Source organism: Fistularia commersonii, chromosome 1, assembly GCF_037954325.1.
Source record: "Fistularia commersonii isolate RoL2024-O1a breed Wild chromosome 1, RoL_Fcom_v1.0, whole genome shotgun sequence".
In the NCBI taxonomy this organism is placed as follows: Eukaryota; Metazoa; Chordata; class Actinopteri; order Syngnathiformes; family Fistulariidae; genus Fistularia; species Fistularia commersonii.
In genome coordinates, this window is record NC_141284.1 from 21,995,926 (window position 1) to 22,011,185 (window position 15,260).

At 42.5% G+C, this 15,260-nt stretch overlaps 1 protein-coding gene across 1 annotated transcript in view; it reads left to right on the forward strand.

Annotated features, from left to right (window-relative positions):
* The window catches only part of luzp1 (leucine zipper protein 1), a 48,798-nt gene that overhangs the window by 21,447 nt on the left and 12,091 nt on the right, over positions 1-15,260 (forward strand). The window contains exons 3-6 of the mRNA XM_086154736.1: positions 7,822-8,183; positions 8,287-10,528; positions 10,813-11,390; positions 11,500-11,649. Coding sequence (XP_086010862.1) covers positions 8,052-8,183; positions 8,287-10,528; positions 10,813-11,390; positions 11,500-11,649 — 3,102 coding nt within the window. The 5' untranslated portion in view covers positions 7,822-8,051. The remainder of the gene's footprint in view (positions 1-7,821; positions 8,184-8,286; positions 10,529-10,812; positions 11,391-11,499; positions 11,650-15,260) is intronic.

The following is a 15,260-nucleotide window of genomic DNA, read 5'->3' on the forward strand; positions in this document are numbered from 1 at the left end:
AGTGTCAGTGTCTGATATATTTCTCTCTCAATGGCCAGGCAACACGTTCCTTTTATTTTGATCCAGGCACTACAGGTTTTTGTGTGTGTGTTTTTTTTTTTTTTTTGTTGTTTTGTTTTGTTTTGTTTTTTATAGGTACTTTCCATATTAAAGTGGCAGTACAGAGATTTATTTGCAAGATCACATGATATCTGTGATATTATTATATGCTTTATTGTCATTGGCCATTTAGCCATTAGCTGCATCTTCCCATTAGATTTGATTTACATTCTTTCTTCTTTGGCTGTTCCCTTTTTTTAACCTGCATTTTGAAAAGGCTTTTTGTTTTTCTGTTTGTTATTTCTAATGATGGCCAGGTCTCAATGTGATCATTGGGCATTGTATGGCTGATAACACACAAGTATACATATCTATATCAAGTAACCTGTTACTATCACCAAAGCAAGCATCAGATACAGTTTGAGTGAGCTCGCGGGTTCAAATCGGCTCATTAGTCAGCTCTCTCTTGTCTGTACTATTCAACAAACAACCAACTGCCTGATATTTTATTGTCATTTTTTTATGTTTTACGTGTTAAATGGAGCAATATAAGATCCTTTCCACACTGGGGACACAACATAGGTAAAAGGATCTTTTACAGTACAATCCATAGTCATCATTTTCATTTTTTAAGAAAGTCAACAGTTTGAACTCATGCTAGGTGTATAGGTGTACTTTTATCACTGTCTGTCTGTCTGTCTGTCTGTCTGTCTGTGTGAGGTTTTGTTTGTTAAATGTGGCCATTTTACATAATTTATTATGCCTACTTTGTTCTACTTCCGAATGTTTATACTATCAAATTTTACTCTGAAATAATAAGCCTTTGAATTAAAATTATTGAAAATGATCTAATTGCAAACTGAGATGGGGAGTTTTACTTAGATTCAAACAGACATACTGAATTACACAGAGGAATTCATATAAGTGTGTTTATCCCAGTGAATGTTACTCTGAATCCAGTGTTTAAATTATTCCTCTGAAGCATCTTCCTCTCAGTCTGCTGGGAGCCATTCCTGGGGGAGGGAGGGCGTTCGGAAGGTCTTTCCACCACTCACTTTTCCTGTCAGATGCAACTTCACTATTTCGACTGCAGCCACCGATTTGCGATTTCAAATCTGGTGACCATAATCACATAAACACTTCACACTGTCGTTGGAGAGTCACTATGCAGTGTTTCAACCACCGGCAACACCGTCGCCCAACAAACCTTTGTTCAGTGTCCAACTTCTCAGCCCAGAAGACTTTGCAGCGGCAGACCAAGCTCCTGTCTTGGGCACAGTTTGTCCAAGTGCATCTCCAGCTTCTTGTACGTCCTGCACCACTTTCTGTTCTTGACTGCCGCACAAACTGCCGTCTCTCGCAGCTCCGAACAGGACTGTCACCGGTCCGCTGGCTGTAATTAGCTGGATACTTGACAAAAGGACAATAAAACTGTCTCCATGTCACCTGTTGAGTTTGTATACTGCCCTGGGTATTTATGAATATAATGCAAACAATCATTTTTATTCATAGATGTTTTTTTTCCAGGAGACAATTTGTGGATGTTCACAGTTAGCTTACTCACTCTCTGAATATACTTTGCCAATGGTAGTTGTAAAGATGCAGCTTCACTTTTCTACGCTGAATTATTGTTCACACAGCTTTATTTTTTCAATCCAACTCAGACTGCTGCACTTTTCACCTTTTCCCCCATTTTCATGGTATGAAATATTTCAAGCTGCTCTCCTAATCAGGACCTCAACTCCGTTTGGCTCCAGAGACTCATGTGAAGTACTTTGCATGTTTGCCATGACTTCTTGACCCGAAGCTTAGTGCGCAGCAGTGCTCAGGGCATGCCTGAATAGGGAGAATGCATTTCGATGGCAGTTTACAAGACATACATTTTTGTGTAAACATGAACGACAAGATCGTACAAACTTAATCCAAAATACACATTTATTATACAGCGAAAAATGCATGTTTATGCATGTAGGTTCAGTTTACTTTTTTTTATTTTTTACACATATCAATCCAGTAATTCATCACACTCTGTTTTTATCTAAACAATAACGGTATTTTGCTCTCGTGTTCAAGCTCCTCCTCTTCTATGTATATAATGTTTCCCTGTGCAAGGCCAACCAAAAATGATAAAACAATTCCGCTTATCAAAATGTGTCAAGTGTTGGAATTTTACAGCGCACGTGATGGATTTGCTTACATCCACCTCCACTTACTGTAAGTGCAACAGTTTAATTTTCTAAACGTACCACGTAAGCCTGTTCCTGTTTAGAAGTGATTGTCTCGCCATTTGAGCCAATATAAACTACAGAGGATCGATGTGGTCACAGTGAATGCTGGGAAATATCTCAACTATTCACCGTTTCAGTCAGCATCCATTGCTGCTAATGTGCTGTGCAGGGTTTCTATAGAACTTGCTCAAGGACTCTTTTCTAAACGACCGGACAATATTTTTGGGTGCTAATGTTTTTTTAAGTAGAGCAACCAATAGATTCAGTCTCCTGGCCTGTATTGCTGTCTTATCAACAGTGACTTGTTGTTGTGCATAGCTCTCTGTGCGGGGTTGTTTTTGTGCTGAAGTATTTGCTCCAGTGTACCGCTTAACCATCAGGATGAGGAACAGAGCCAAAAGGCTACCACAGCTTTGATTTAGACTTCCATCACAGTCCTCAGTCAGGTGAAAATGCCAAAAATCTGTGTGTCAGACTGTCACACTTGTCTTTACTTCCTTTTCCTGGCGTCACACACAAAACACACATTTCTCACACCTCACCAACTTATCACACTTCTTCATAGGAGCGTGCCATGGGTTTTGAGCCTAAGCAGCAAGATTTTGGATGCAGAAAGACTGGAGACGGGTGGAGGAGTGACTGAGAAAAGGCTGCGTTAAAAAGGACCAAGGCGGGGAGGGAGGAGTTCTTTTTCCAGTGGTGTTTTGAACTCAAACTGACCATAATGGCCACAGTAAGGTGTATCACCAAAACAAATCTAAGTATAAACGACATTAAATATCAGTTTTGTCTCGCTCATTGAATTATGTTAATCCATATTTCTAGGTGGACTGTATATTTATACCAACATGAAACTGAAACTTTAACCTGCATTATAACTACATTTCTATATAATTCTTTTTTTGTCGTAGTTGTGGAAATAAAAAAAAAAATGTTTCCAGCATGTTGGGAAAAATATGAAGCTGGTAGGCGTTCTGGACCCGTGTCCACTTTTGCGTCCGGGCCCCCGGCCCTCGTCCGTTTTCCTGTAGAACTGCAACGCGGCCTTTTGTTCCTCTACCGTTTTTTCCAGAACCAGTGCTCAAGTGAAGGGGTGAAAAAAAAAACGACATGACAGCACAGGAAACGACAAACCGAACATTATGGGATGCCGGTTTTCTCTTTCTTGGAAAAACTGAAAAATGCAGGCCAAGCATCAGGTCTCCACCATCTTGTGGCTTCCATTGCTGCGCCAGCATCCATCCACAGCAGTCATCCCACCTCTCTCACACTCACCCACACACACACACACACACACACACACACTATTTGTCACTCCTTTATATGTACAAACTGGCAGCCACCCCCCACATGAAGATGTGGTTTAGGCGTTTTGTTTGGACTCAGGCCTTTTATTAACCAGCATTTATGAGGCAGAAGAGCTTCAAACCCATAAGTTCCTAATGTCAAGTGCAAAAGAGTGGATTTTCTTTTCTTTTCTTCGACTCTTTCACGGAGAGTACAAAATGTACTGAAGGCAACAAGCAGGCAGGAAGAGAGCGGCTTAAGCCCTAATGATATGGTGTACTATCGTAACCTTGGGGTGTGTGTGTGTGTGTGTGTGTGTGTGTGTGTGTGTGTGTGTGTGGTTTGTAAGTGTATTTGAGAGAGAGATTGAGCATGGTTGATCTTCCTCTGCAGTGATGTTTCACTTAAAACTGCTTTTTCAATGCTTTTGGACTGATTCAAAATGGTGCCTTTCTGGTTTTCTCTATCTGTGTGTTCCGCATTCTCCTCCATCACTGTCTGATTGTCTCATTATACTGTCTTTGTGTTCGTTTTTTCTTCCAGACGCCGTCTCTTTTTAGATGTGAGTCACTTAACAGAATGCAAAATGTTCTGAATTAGTTTTCGCAGCTGCAGTGTTTGTGGAAACTTAAAGCCTCCACCACGCAAACATCGGGAATGAACTTGCGGACCTGGAGACATCTTGTGTCCAGTCGTTTAGTGTCTAAATAACATGGATAGCCCGATTTTATATTTGACACTTTTTAATGGGGCAGATATTATTTGGAATCTTGTGGAATTTAATGAAATACCTGAAAGCTGTTTTCCAAGTCTGTCCCAGGAAGCCTGTCTGCCTTTGCCTCACTGGAGGTCTAGGATGCAGAAGTGACTCAGTGGGGTTTTTTTTTGGGTCCTACCACTGTCTCCCTCTATTATTTTCTTTTGGTGTTGACGTTCTACCCCTCCAACCTCCTCCTGGCTCAGTCCACTGCTCCTCGAGACAGCAGAGGCCAGGGGGGAAAAGGAGGTGAAAGGTCAAATGAGGAGCTCTCTGTTCAGGATACAGGAAGTGGAAGCTTCCAGATTTATAGAGGGAAGTTTCTCAACAGCCAGTCGTACTTGTGGAGGCCAGTGTCCGTAAGAGTTATAGCCTTATTATTAGGATAAATGTTATTCTGCTGGACTTGCGTCAGATGTTTGCAGTCAGACTTGGGTCTTGTCTCTGTTCTCTGAAAAGAACAATTCGCTTTTACTACATTGTATCATTAAAATCATATCATTAAAAATGCTTTAAGGCTTTTAGTCTCTCATCCCATGCTTAATGGTTACACTGACAGGACAGGAATGTGTCCATCCCCAGTTATTAGGGCGATCTGTTTGACTTCAATTATAACTGGCCTGATGTGATATTCTGGTACAATGTGATGTTAATCCTTTGACTCGGACACCAGATGCTTGGGAATGTGTTTTCTCATGGAGAAGGTTTAGGGGAGTCTGCCAGGAGCCTGGTTGAGGGCGAAGGCGAGGCAGAGTGAAGGATTGGCAGTGCCCTGGTTAGTCTATCATTAGTTATGTGTCTGAATAAAAGGGGTCAGTTTCCTTGTCTCTCGGCTCCTACCCCCTCCAGGTTTTCCATAATTGTCAAAGAGCAGAACCAGAGCACAAACCTGTTCTTTGTGAGCCACCCCATCCTACCATATTTCTTTCCTCTTCTTTCACTCCCTTTCAAAGTGTCCCTAGACTCACAACTTTTTTTTTTCTTTTTTCTTCTTTATCCTTGCAATCACATTCAGACTCAAACTCAACTTGCCTGGGCTTTCTTTGGTGCCCATGTAGATGGAAGTGAGGATGAAAATGCATTTTCAAAATCCTTTCTGATCTCTTGAGTATAAACAACAAGTATGATTAGAGGACAGAGAAATCATGGGATTTTTGAGCTCATATTTCCTTAATTTACTTCCTGATGAAGCTACTTCAGTGTTAATGTTGCCTGTATTACCAAAACTCTTTCATTAAACTCTCACCTTTTCCCTTGTCATTCTGGATCTCCCTTTTTTCCTCTTCAGTCTCACTTACAATCCCTCTTAAGTATCTCCTGTTCTGGTGCGAATGTAGTTAATGAAGGTCCGGCCCTGTGATAAGTGAATCAGGTATGTTGATTGGTTTGGCAGAGGTGGGCCCTTGCCAAAGTCGCTTTGCACGCTCTGCTAACCATAAAAAGCGCCCACTTGGCCGTGCTGGTGTGCGTGTCAGAGGGAGATAGAGGGTAGAGATGAGGGCGAGAAAAAAGAAGCTGGCAAAGAAATAAAAGTAGAATGAGAAGAGGGGTAGGCATCCTGCCAGTACAGGAGTAGCTCAAGCTAATGAACGTCATTATTAACCAGGATAAGGCTCAATCTGTTTTTATTGTTATTGAATCTTGAACACATGTCCAAAACTCTACCAGAGTTATTCTAAAGTGGGAAGAACGACTTTTTTGCCCCCATTGTTTTTAAAAGTTATCTTAATTTTTTCAGCGGTTACACTTTCCTGCACTTCAGAGAGCTGTTTGACGGAGTTTTGATAGTCATGATTGTTTGCGGCAGCGAGCTGCCACCTCGGGATGTGTCGGAGTCCTGTCCACCACTGAAACGGGATCAGTCAGGACAGGTTTGCATCAAAGCCGAGACAAACAGATCTACAGTGCACATAACAACCCACAGCTGGGAAAACCAGTGCAACTCACAACGAAAGCGTTGACCAAGGTGACTAGACTTTGAACTGGGCAGCTGTGGTTAAAGTTTTTCTTTGACTTTTTTTTTTTTTTTTTTAATTCTCCTTTTCCCCCTTCACTTAATTTTCTTGTGCTCCAACGAGAAGATTGCTAAACCGCCAGACCTCATGAAAGGAAGGAATAATTGAAACGCTACATTGCGTTTCTTTCATAAAGTAATTGCTGCCATATTGACTTTCAAAGCCCATCGCCCGGGTTTATGCTCAACAAAATGATTAATAAATTGAAGGAAAGTGTTTCTCAGGCTTTTTACACCAAAGGACAAAATAGAAAGTAGGTATACTATTTGAGAAAAAGCTGTAATGACAACTTTAGATGTAGGTAAAAAGATTTAGTAAACTGACTGCACTGGCTGACAGCACTAAAACTGATTTAATGTAAAAACATTACATCGAACTGCAGTAGCCCTAAGTAGTGGTTTTCATCCCCACAAAGTCTTTGAACGTGGCTGTAAAACTGAAGGGATAGAGGAGACATGGAGTGGTGGCAGTCTGTAAGGGAGGCCGATAAGTGATGATGAGTGCAGATGTTATACACTACCTTTAGGTCATCCCCAACCCCCCACGGTCATTTGGGGGAAGCTCAGCACAATCAGCTGGGGAGGCGATAGGTATTGAAAGCACAAGCAAAAAAGCCTGGCTCGCTGAATCATTCATGAGACAAAAGGTCTGATTCTTCGGCATTCAGCTGATCTCCCCGCTATACCGATCCCTACTCTACATCTACTGATGTGTCAGTGTTGTTACTGTCTTGTCAACTCTTATTGTGCATCCTTATTTTTAAGAGGTACATTTTGTGATAACAAGCCGATAGTTCCTGAGAATAACATTTAAAGGACACAACAGCTTAATTGTCTTTAAGTTGTATGTAGCAACTTGATTTATTTGTTGATAATTACCAACCTTTATTAGTGTTTACATGCATCATTGTACCAAGAGGCTTTGAATGGCACAGTGTTTTGTTTGGTCTCCTTTAAAGTGATCGCCATAGTGACAGTCAGTGAAGGAGGCTAATGTTGAGATATGCTGCTGTCAGCGAAAACAGGTAGGAAGCAGAAATCAATGTTGGATACAACAGCAGGGAGATGACCATGCCTGCAGTGGAGGGGTGGGGGTTGCGTATGCATGCATGCTGAGACCTTATCCACATGAGCTCATGGAAGCAGCATCACACCCGGCCCCTTTAGAGGACAGGCAAGGTGAAATGCATCTTAAATGACAATAAGAGAAATAGAGTACAACGTGCCATCATGGTGTGCGGATTCAAACAGCACTATGATATCACTGAATATCACTTGAAATTCCCTAAATTTTTCTAAATACATTTTAATTATTTCAAATAATTTCTCTGGACAACCACATCACTTAATGGATGCTAACCAAAACTGTGTTTGTGTGTATCATTTAGCTCATTTAAGCCCTATGCTGATGTCACAATTCAGTGTAACAGCAATGAATAGTAGTCATTTCAAAATCTTATACAGCTAATTGGTGCTTTCTCTTTCTCTTTCTGCAGATGAATTATTTGTCTACTTAAAAGCAAGTCAGAGAACAGTTTGGACAGATTGCTTCAGAAAATATTAACAGCTGCATTTTCTACGTTGGTCACTACGAAAAGCCCAAAAGTCTAGATATCACTACCAGTTCTACAAATGTGGACTTCTCATAACGCTGTCATCAAATAACCTGAAGAAGAAGAAGAGGAAGAACAACAACAAGATACATAGCTGAAAGCACCCTGCAGCCATGTCTGATCATAAAGACATGACCCATCGTCACCTACGACACAAGCTGCAGAGTCTCAGCCGAAGGCTGGATGAACTGGAAGAAGCCACCAACAAGCTGCAGAAGTCCGAGGATGAGCTTCTGGACTTGCAGGTCTGTTCTGGTTGAATTCTAACTGTTGTTGTTGTGCTTTTCTTATTGAGTGGAGACAGAGCAAAATATAGACTAACGGGCATTTGAACTACCTCCTCTACAGGACAAGATTATCCAGGCGGAAGGCAGCAACTCCTCCCTGCTTGCTGACGTGGAGGCCCTCAGAAAACGACTCCTCAAAATCCAGGGTAAAGATGAGGAGGTTCGCAAAGCTGAGGACCTCTGCCGTACGGTGAGAGAAAAACTGGAAGAGGAAGAAAGCCTTACAAAGGAGCTAAAAGCTGAGATTGAACGTCTACAGCGGAGGATGGCAGAACTGGAGAAACTGGAAGAGGCATTTGGGAAGAGTAAATCTGATTGTAGCCAGCTTTGCCTCAGCCTCAATGAAGAAAAGAACTTAACCAAGAAGCTGTCAACAGAGTTGGAGGCTCTCAGAGCACGTTTGAAGGAGGTGGAGGGATCAGAGATGAAACTGGACAAAGCAGAGCAGGCTTTAGTTATGGAGTTAGACAAACTGAAAGGATTCACCCAGACCTTTATGAGTGAGCGTAAGAGGCTACTAGAGAAACAGAGAGAGGATGAAAAGATAATTCTGAAGCTTACAGAAAAGCTTGAGCACCAGAAGAATCGTCTTGGTATGTCAGCTGACCCCAGGCATGCAGATGTGATGAGATCAAGAATTGAAGACGAACTATCTTCTACAGGGATTCTGACGAGTAAATTAGTGGGTCGAAAGAAAAGCCTTGACAACTTGAAGTTGGCCGATGACAACATTGGCCTCATGAATAAATCTGAGAATGAAAAGAATAGTGGTATCGAGGGCTCTCAGGAAGAAGACAACAAAGTCAAGGAATTGACACAGGAAGTGGAAAGGCTGAAGAACCGCCTGAAACAGCTTGAGATTGTTGAGATGGACTTAAAGAACTTGGGGTCCACAAATTCAGAACTCACTGAGAAGTTTATGATGGAACGCAACCGTGCTCGCCAACTGAGCGAGCAGGTGGAACAGCTCAGGGTGCAGCTGTCAGCGAGAGGTGGACTCGGAGGAACTACCAGTGTGGACAAACAGGGAAACGGAAGCTCCAACATTTGCCCCAACAGTCCGGCAAAATCCCTCGAGAACGGAAAACTTGAGAATGTAGGTATTGTTGGGAAGGGAATTTTTAGGCAAGAGAAACCTAAATATCGTAGCACTCCAACTATCTCAGAGCCAAGCTCACCCAAGTACAGGAACAGAGACCTCTCTCCGCAGCAGAAAAGAGAAACCAAGCTGAGGAGCAAAGATCTCAGCCACTCAGAGGAGAATTCTCCTAAGGCTTTGAGGAGACCCCTTAGTCCTACACACAAGGGTAAAAGGATGCCAAAAACCCTTTCTTCTGATAATGGAATAAAAGAGAGCGGGCGAGGGGCTGAGGAAAAGACCAGGGGGTACACATGCAGCTCTGCTAAAACATCCTCTAGTGATTCGAAAAAAGTGTCTGTTCTCAGTCGATATCCCCCAGCAGCTAATGACCCGAAGCCACTGAGAACTGGTCAGAAACAGAATGATGGGGAGACCAAGAAGAGTAGAGCAGAAAAGTTAACAAAATTGTATGTAAGAAGTGATAGTGAATCAAATCATTCTGATGTGGTGGCTGAGAGTTCCAACAACACTAACAGTATCTCTGCACTAGAGAAGGACACCGCTGCCTCAAATCTGGAATCAATTGACCAGGTTGCCTCCAACATATCCAAAGCCAATGGATCCCACTTAGCTTGCAGGTCCCACATCACTCAGCTAGTACCCAATGACCAGGGGTCAGAGGGTCATTCCTCTGCTTCTGAAACAGAATCTACAGGGTCAAGGCCTTCGGAGCCAGAGCCTGTCATTGAAACGACTACTACAGCTAGCAGTAGGACTACAACCTCTAGATATCCCAGATATTCCCATGTCCACGACTCTCATTCGGAGGGTTCCTCCTCAAGGAGCTCTTTCGACGAGGAGCTCCACAGCAGAACAAATTTAGCTGAAGGAGGCCACCAGGGCCGTGCACATACTCCATCAGGGCTTGAAATCCAGCGCATTTGCAGTCCACGTGAGGCTCTGAGGTCAAAAGCCGTCATCAAGCCAGCCATTGTTGAGATAGACCGAAAGGAAGTGATGATTTCTGAGCCCTTGTCTTCGAACGGAAAGCCCAAAATTTCCACCAAACCTGTTGTGACCACCACCAGTAAAATGACCAGTAGTATAACCATCTACCCAAATGACCCGAGCTCCTCCAGAACAAGCAGCCGCAGCAGCAGTGTGTGCAGTGAGCCCATGCCAGTCAAGGAACGTCATACATCTACCAGTAACATACTTATAGGTATGTTTCTTTCACAAATTAGAACCACGTTCATCGATGTAAAAACTCCTGTCTTTCTAGGTTTGCCCGGTTGGATAGCATAACTATTTCCATGTGTCCGTTGCAGTTAATTTGCATCCTCATTTGCCAAGACATTTATAAAATGAAATTTTGTTTAAATGGCAGGTGACGTGATTATTGTTTTTACTAATGACAATGAAGTGATGAACTAGCATTTTATGTGAGGAGGGATCATCTTGTTGTTATCTGACCTTACGCTTCATTTTTCTTTTTTGATTTACCAGGCCCCAGCAGTGAGCACCACGGCAGCTCCATCCCATATGTAATCTCAATCCCCAAGAGTGATATCACCTTGCGTCCATGCGAGGAGCAGGAGTGCAGATCAGATGACCATAATGATAACTCCCGAAGGTCCAAGCTACACAATGCTTCCAGACTTGAGACCACCACAAGTCATCTGTGTTGCCAACGCAGCAGCCTCAGTCTCGAGTCCCCAGATGCTACCGTGGCAGACATCAACAGCGCAGAAGCAGGCTATAAAAGCAACAGTAGTGCTACAACAGTCACCAGTTGGAGAACCCATAGACAAGGCCACTCCTCCCAGGAAGACAGTTTCCCAGACATGAAGAATGTAACTGTGAGAAGCACCTGGCGGACCCGAAACCCTCAAGGAGATGAGACTACTCAAGGAAGAGGACTTGCAAAGTCAGTGGACGGTGGATCAGATGATGAGGCAGAAGCCGTAACAACATGGACGGCATATCGAGCAACCACCATTGACAACGAGGAAATAGTAAACATTGGAACAACTGCTAGTGGGAATACTACAACAGCGAAGGGAACCAAGCCTACCCCTGCAGAGGTATAGCACGTGGCAAAATCCCAAAGCTGAAATTGAGTCCATTTTTAGACAAGGATACAAAATTTGATTGAAGTACTTAATGCCTGTGTAATTTTGATATATTGTTCAGATGTACATGCGTAGGATCCACGGCACAGTGACTAGCACGAGAGAAGTTGAAGAACCGGGGAGTCGTCGAAGTAAGAGCTTTCAGACCACAACGCCCCATGAACCTGTCACCTCCCAGTCCTGGGGCAGATCTCACTCGCTGCTTCCCCAGGTAACACAGCTTTCCATTGTGCTGTTTTAATTCAGAGTAAAATAGAAATCAGAAGGAAGTACAAATTTTGTTCCTGATATGTTCCTGATTGAAATGATGAAACAATCACAACTGTTGAGGTTTGTGAACTTGGCTGCCATCAATTTGAAATTGATTTGACTCATTGATCTTTTTCTGAGCTAAGGAAAATTAGAGAGAAAATTAGTAAGCCATGTTATGCCAGTGGTTAAATAAAAGTATCCTATTTCATTTTCATTTCATTTAGTTTTTTTTGGCAAGGGACCAATACGAAAACATTAATCCCACATACGGGTAAGAGATGCTTTGCATCAGACTTTGCTGAAGCTAATTTCCCTCCGTTAGGTGGATAATTCCCACACAGTTGAACAGATATGGGTTTACATATATAGAATAAAGAAATGTTGCTAGAAACAGTACAAAGTGCATACAGTAGAATCAAAGTAAGATAAGATAACATTAACTTTATTGATCACCATAGGGGAAACTCCTTTGTCACAGCAGAATACAGTTATAATGCCAAAAAAATGAATATAAATATAAACATGAATATAAATAGAAAGACAGAAGATAGCAAGACATCCACGAATAAATATACCGCAGACGACAACAACATCAACAACAACAGCAAAACCATCAGGGATAACAATGGGCAACATGAACGAACAGTGAGGGTGAGATATACACACCAGAACGAAACAACAATTTTAATCGGGACAAAAATAAATAGCAATGAATAAAATAAATAAACAAAAATAGGGAGGACGTGTGCGGGCTGAGAAAAACAAGGATAAGAGAGACAGCAGAGTTAGGGCATGATGTGAATGGGTGAGGTAGTGAATGAGTTAGGGTAGTGAGACTGTGGAATTGTGGACGCAGTACAGGTGCACTCAGGCCGGCCAGAGTCGTGTGCCATTCAGACTGTTGTTGTACGGTCTGATGGCCGGGGGCACAAAGTAGCGTCTAAAGTGCAAGTACATGTAAGTGCATGACTACACTTCACAAATGTGTGAATTGTGGTCTCCGAGATTACTCAATGTACTTGATAAGTGTTTGCTCATACTAAATTATTGTGTATTTCTAACAGTTTAAGTTGCAATGAATATGAAATGCATCACTATGAGGCTCAAAATGCCTTTTGTTATCTGAAAAAGTTTTGAACATGGCACAACTTCCAAAATCCATATGCCATACCATGTTTCCAAGTATGAGGATCTCTCCCTTAATGTGTGTAGGGCTGTCATTCTGCAGCCAGCTGGGTTTGTTTTCTTCGCTCAACTGCACTTCTCTGGCACACCTCTGGCCAGCTCATCTCCACCTAAATCCACTCAGCTATCTCTCTGGCACCCATTTTGGAAGAATTGAATCCATGTTCTTAAAATTCCTGTAAAATTGTGTTTTTTTTACAAAACTGCTTTGATTTCTTTGCTCACTGTCTCTGCGGAAATTTTGTGGCTCTGCAGGATCTTGCACACTTTATTTGCCTGGAACATTGGACCCTACAATGGTTCTCACAAGAATAGTCCGTCTCCGCATCGCCTGCTAGATGCTCTCAGCTGTGGAAATAACTTCTGCATCCCCTCTCTCTGTGACATACTCTGTAAGAGCAGTCAGGGCCTTCAATGTTTCAAACAGCTGGTAGCGAGCAGCTTTAACAGGTTCAGCCCAACACTCCCACCTGGTTGTTGACAATGCCCTCAGTGTCAAAGTCTTAACATGCACGCTGTGAATGGGCCAGTGGTGAAGCAAGGAGCTAAACAGAGTGTGCTGTGTTTGTAGCAGGCCATAGAATCCCGTAAATCTCACAAATGACTTGGCTGCATCACAAACAAGATTCAGTGTGTGACTTCCACAAGGAACACACAATATTTTGTTATTTAGTTCCAGCTCTCTGCTTTTTACTGCCATCCTCACATGGCTGGCCCTGACAGGTGGAAATATCCAAACCCAGTGTTTCAAGGTGCCCAAAAAAAATCAATCACTTGCGCCTTTTCTAGTTGTGTTATGCACCTGAAGGAAACCAACAAAGTACTCATGAATGGAAACGCCTTTAGAGGTCTCGCAATTTTATGAGCGCCACTTACAGTTGCTCTTTGAGACCCAGGTCTGGAGTGCTGTCCATGATCCCTGGCAATTAAATTGTCACTTCAATTGTCTCACTTTACTTTTTTTTACAGTGGCATCAGTCTTACTCTTTGCCACGAGAGAGTTCATTTTGAAAATGCTTGCCTCAATGAGTTTCATGTAGCTTTTAGCCCGAGTTCTTCTCAAATGCTCTTGCATGACACTGAGCCATCAATTCTTCTTGACCGAGGAAATTCCCATTGCCAGACTCATAGAACTTCTCTGAGTGTCCACAAAATGCAAAATTGCATTGTGCCAGATTGTCACAGTTGCAATCGATCTTCTCAAAATTTCTTTCCAACGGTTCACTTTAAGTGCAATTAGATCTTGCTTTACCGGATCTATAGTTGTGCTTGTTTGTAGTTTTAGTAATAGAGTGCGCCAAATATCAATGTTTGTGAGGTGCTCAACAGACTTCCCATACTTTTTTTCAAATGTACTGCAAAATTTTTCCAATTATTAAAACTGTCACCAGTTAACTTGGTGTTCTTTTCTCTCTGTCTCCAAATAGGCGGCAACAGAAGCGCATAACACACTCCCTTTTTTCCACTGAGCCAGGATCTCTATCCATTCTTCATCTGCATGTAATATTTACTGCTTGTGAATCTGTGCACATCTTGATTTTTTTCAGGGGGGAAATTCTGTCCTTTAACTAAGCCGCTCCATGCTGTATTATTGAGCAGTGCTCTCAATATGTCAGCTCTTTGGGCCAGAGTGCAAGGTCCTCCTCAAGTACAACACACCGTTTCATAGGAGGACTGCTACTCCACAAATGTTAATGGCCATCTTCATGTTGTTGATTATCCATGTGGCTGGTTTTAACAACCAGCAACAGGTATCCTCCTCCATTTCATCAAAAATATTAGCATCACTAACACTGTCAGCGCCAGGCCCAGATTCCTGCCGCTCCTTTGTCAGCGCTCGACACTGGCGCTGAAAAAATACTTCTGGGCAATGGTGATTTAAAGGGCCTACACTGGTCCTACCTGTCCAGTTTTTACACACTACCTGCATAGCTCTGCTTCATTTTCACCGTCAGTGACCAAAGTCGTCTCTATCTCATCAGTTCACAATTGACTGACTTCCATCCATGCTCAAGCCCATTGTAGCTGGGACTGGTGATGATGAGAAACAAGCCACTTTTGATGTATAGGATTTTTATGCGGTTACAGTGTGTAAATCATAACGAGTAAGAAATAAATTGAATCATTGCTGTATTTTATGTCACTTGGCAGTCCAGGGCCTCGGGCAATTGCCTATCTTTGCCTAATGTTAATTCCGCCTTTGTGGGCAACAATCTCGGTTTCCTCAAAGCTATTTTCTTTCCTTCAGAAAAATCTAGCAAGAAAATGTCTAGGAAATACATGAGATACATTTGCTTTGAGAAGATTGGTTGATAGGAAAGTACAGAGAAGGTCAGTGGGAGCTGCGTTGTGCCTTTGTAGAATTAGAAAAGGTCTCTGACAGGC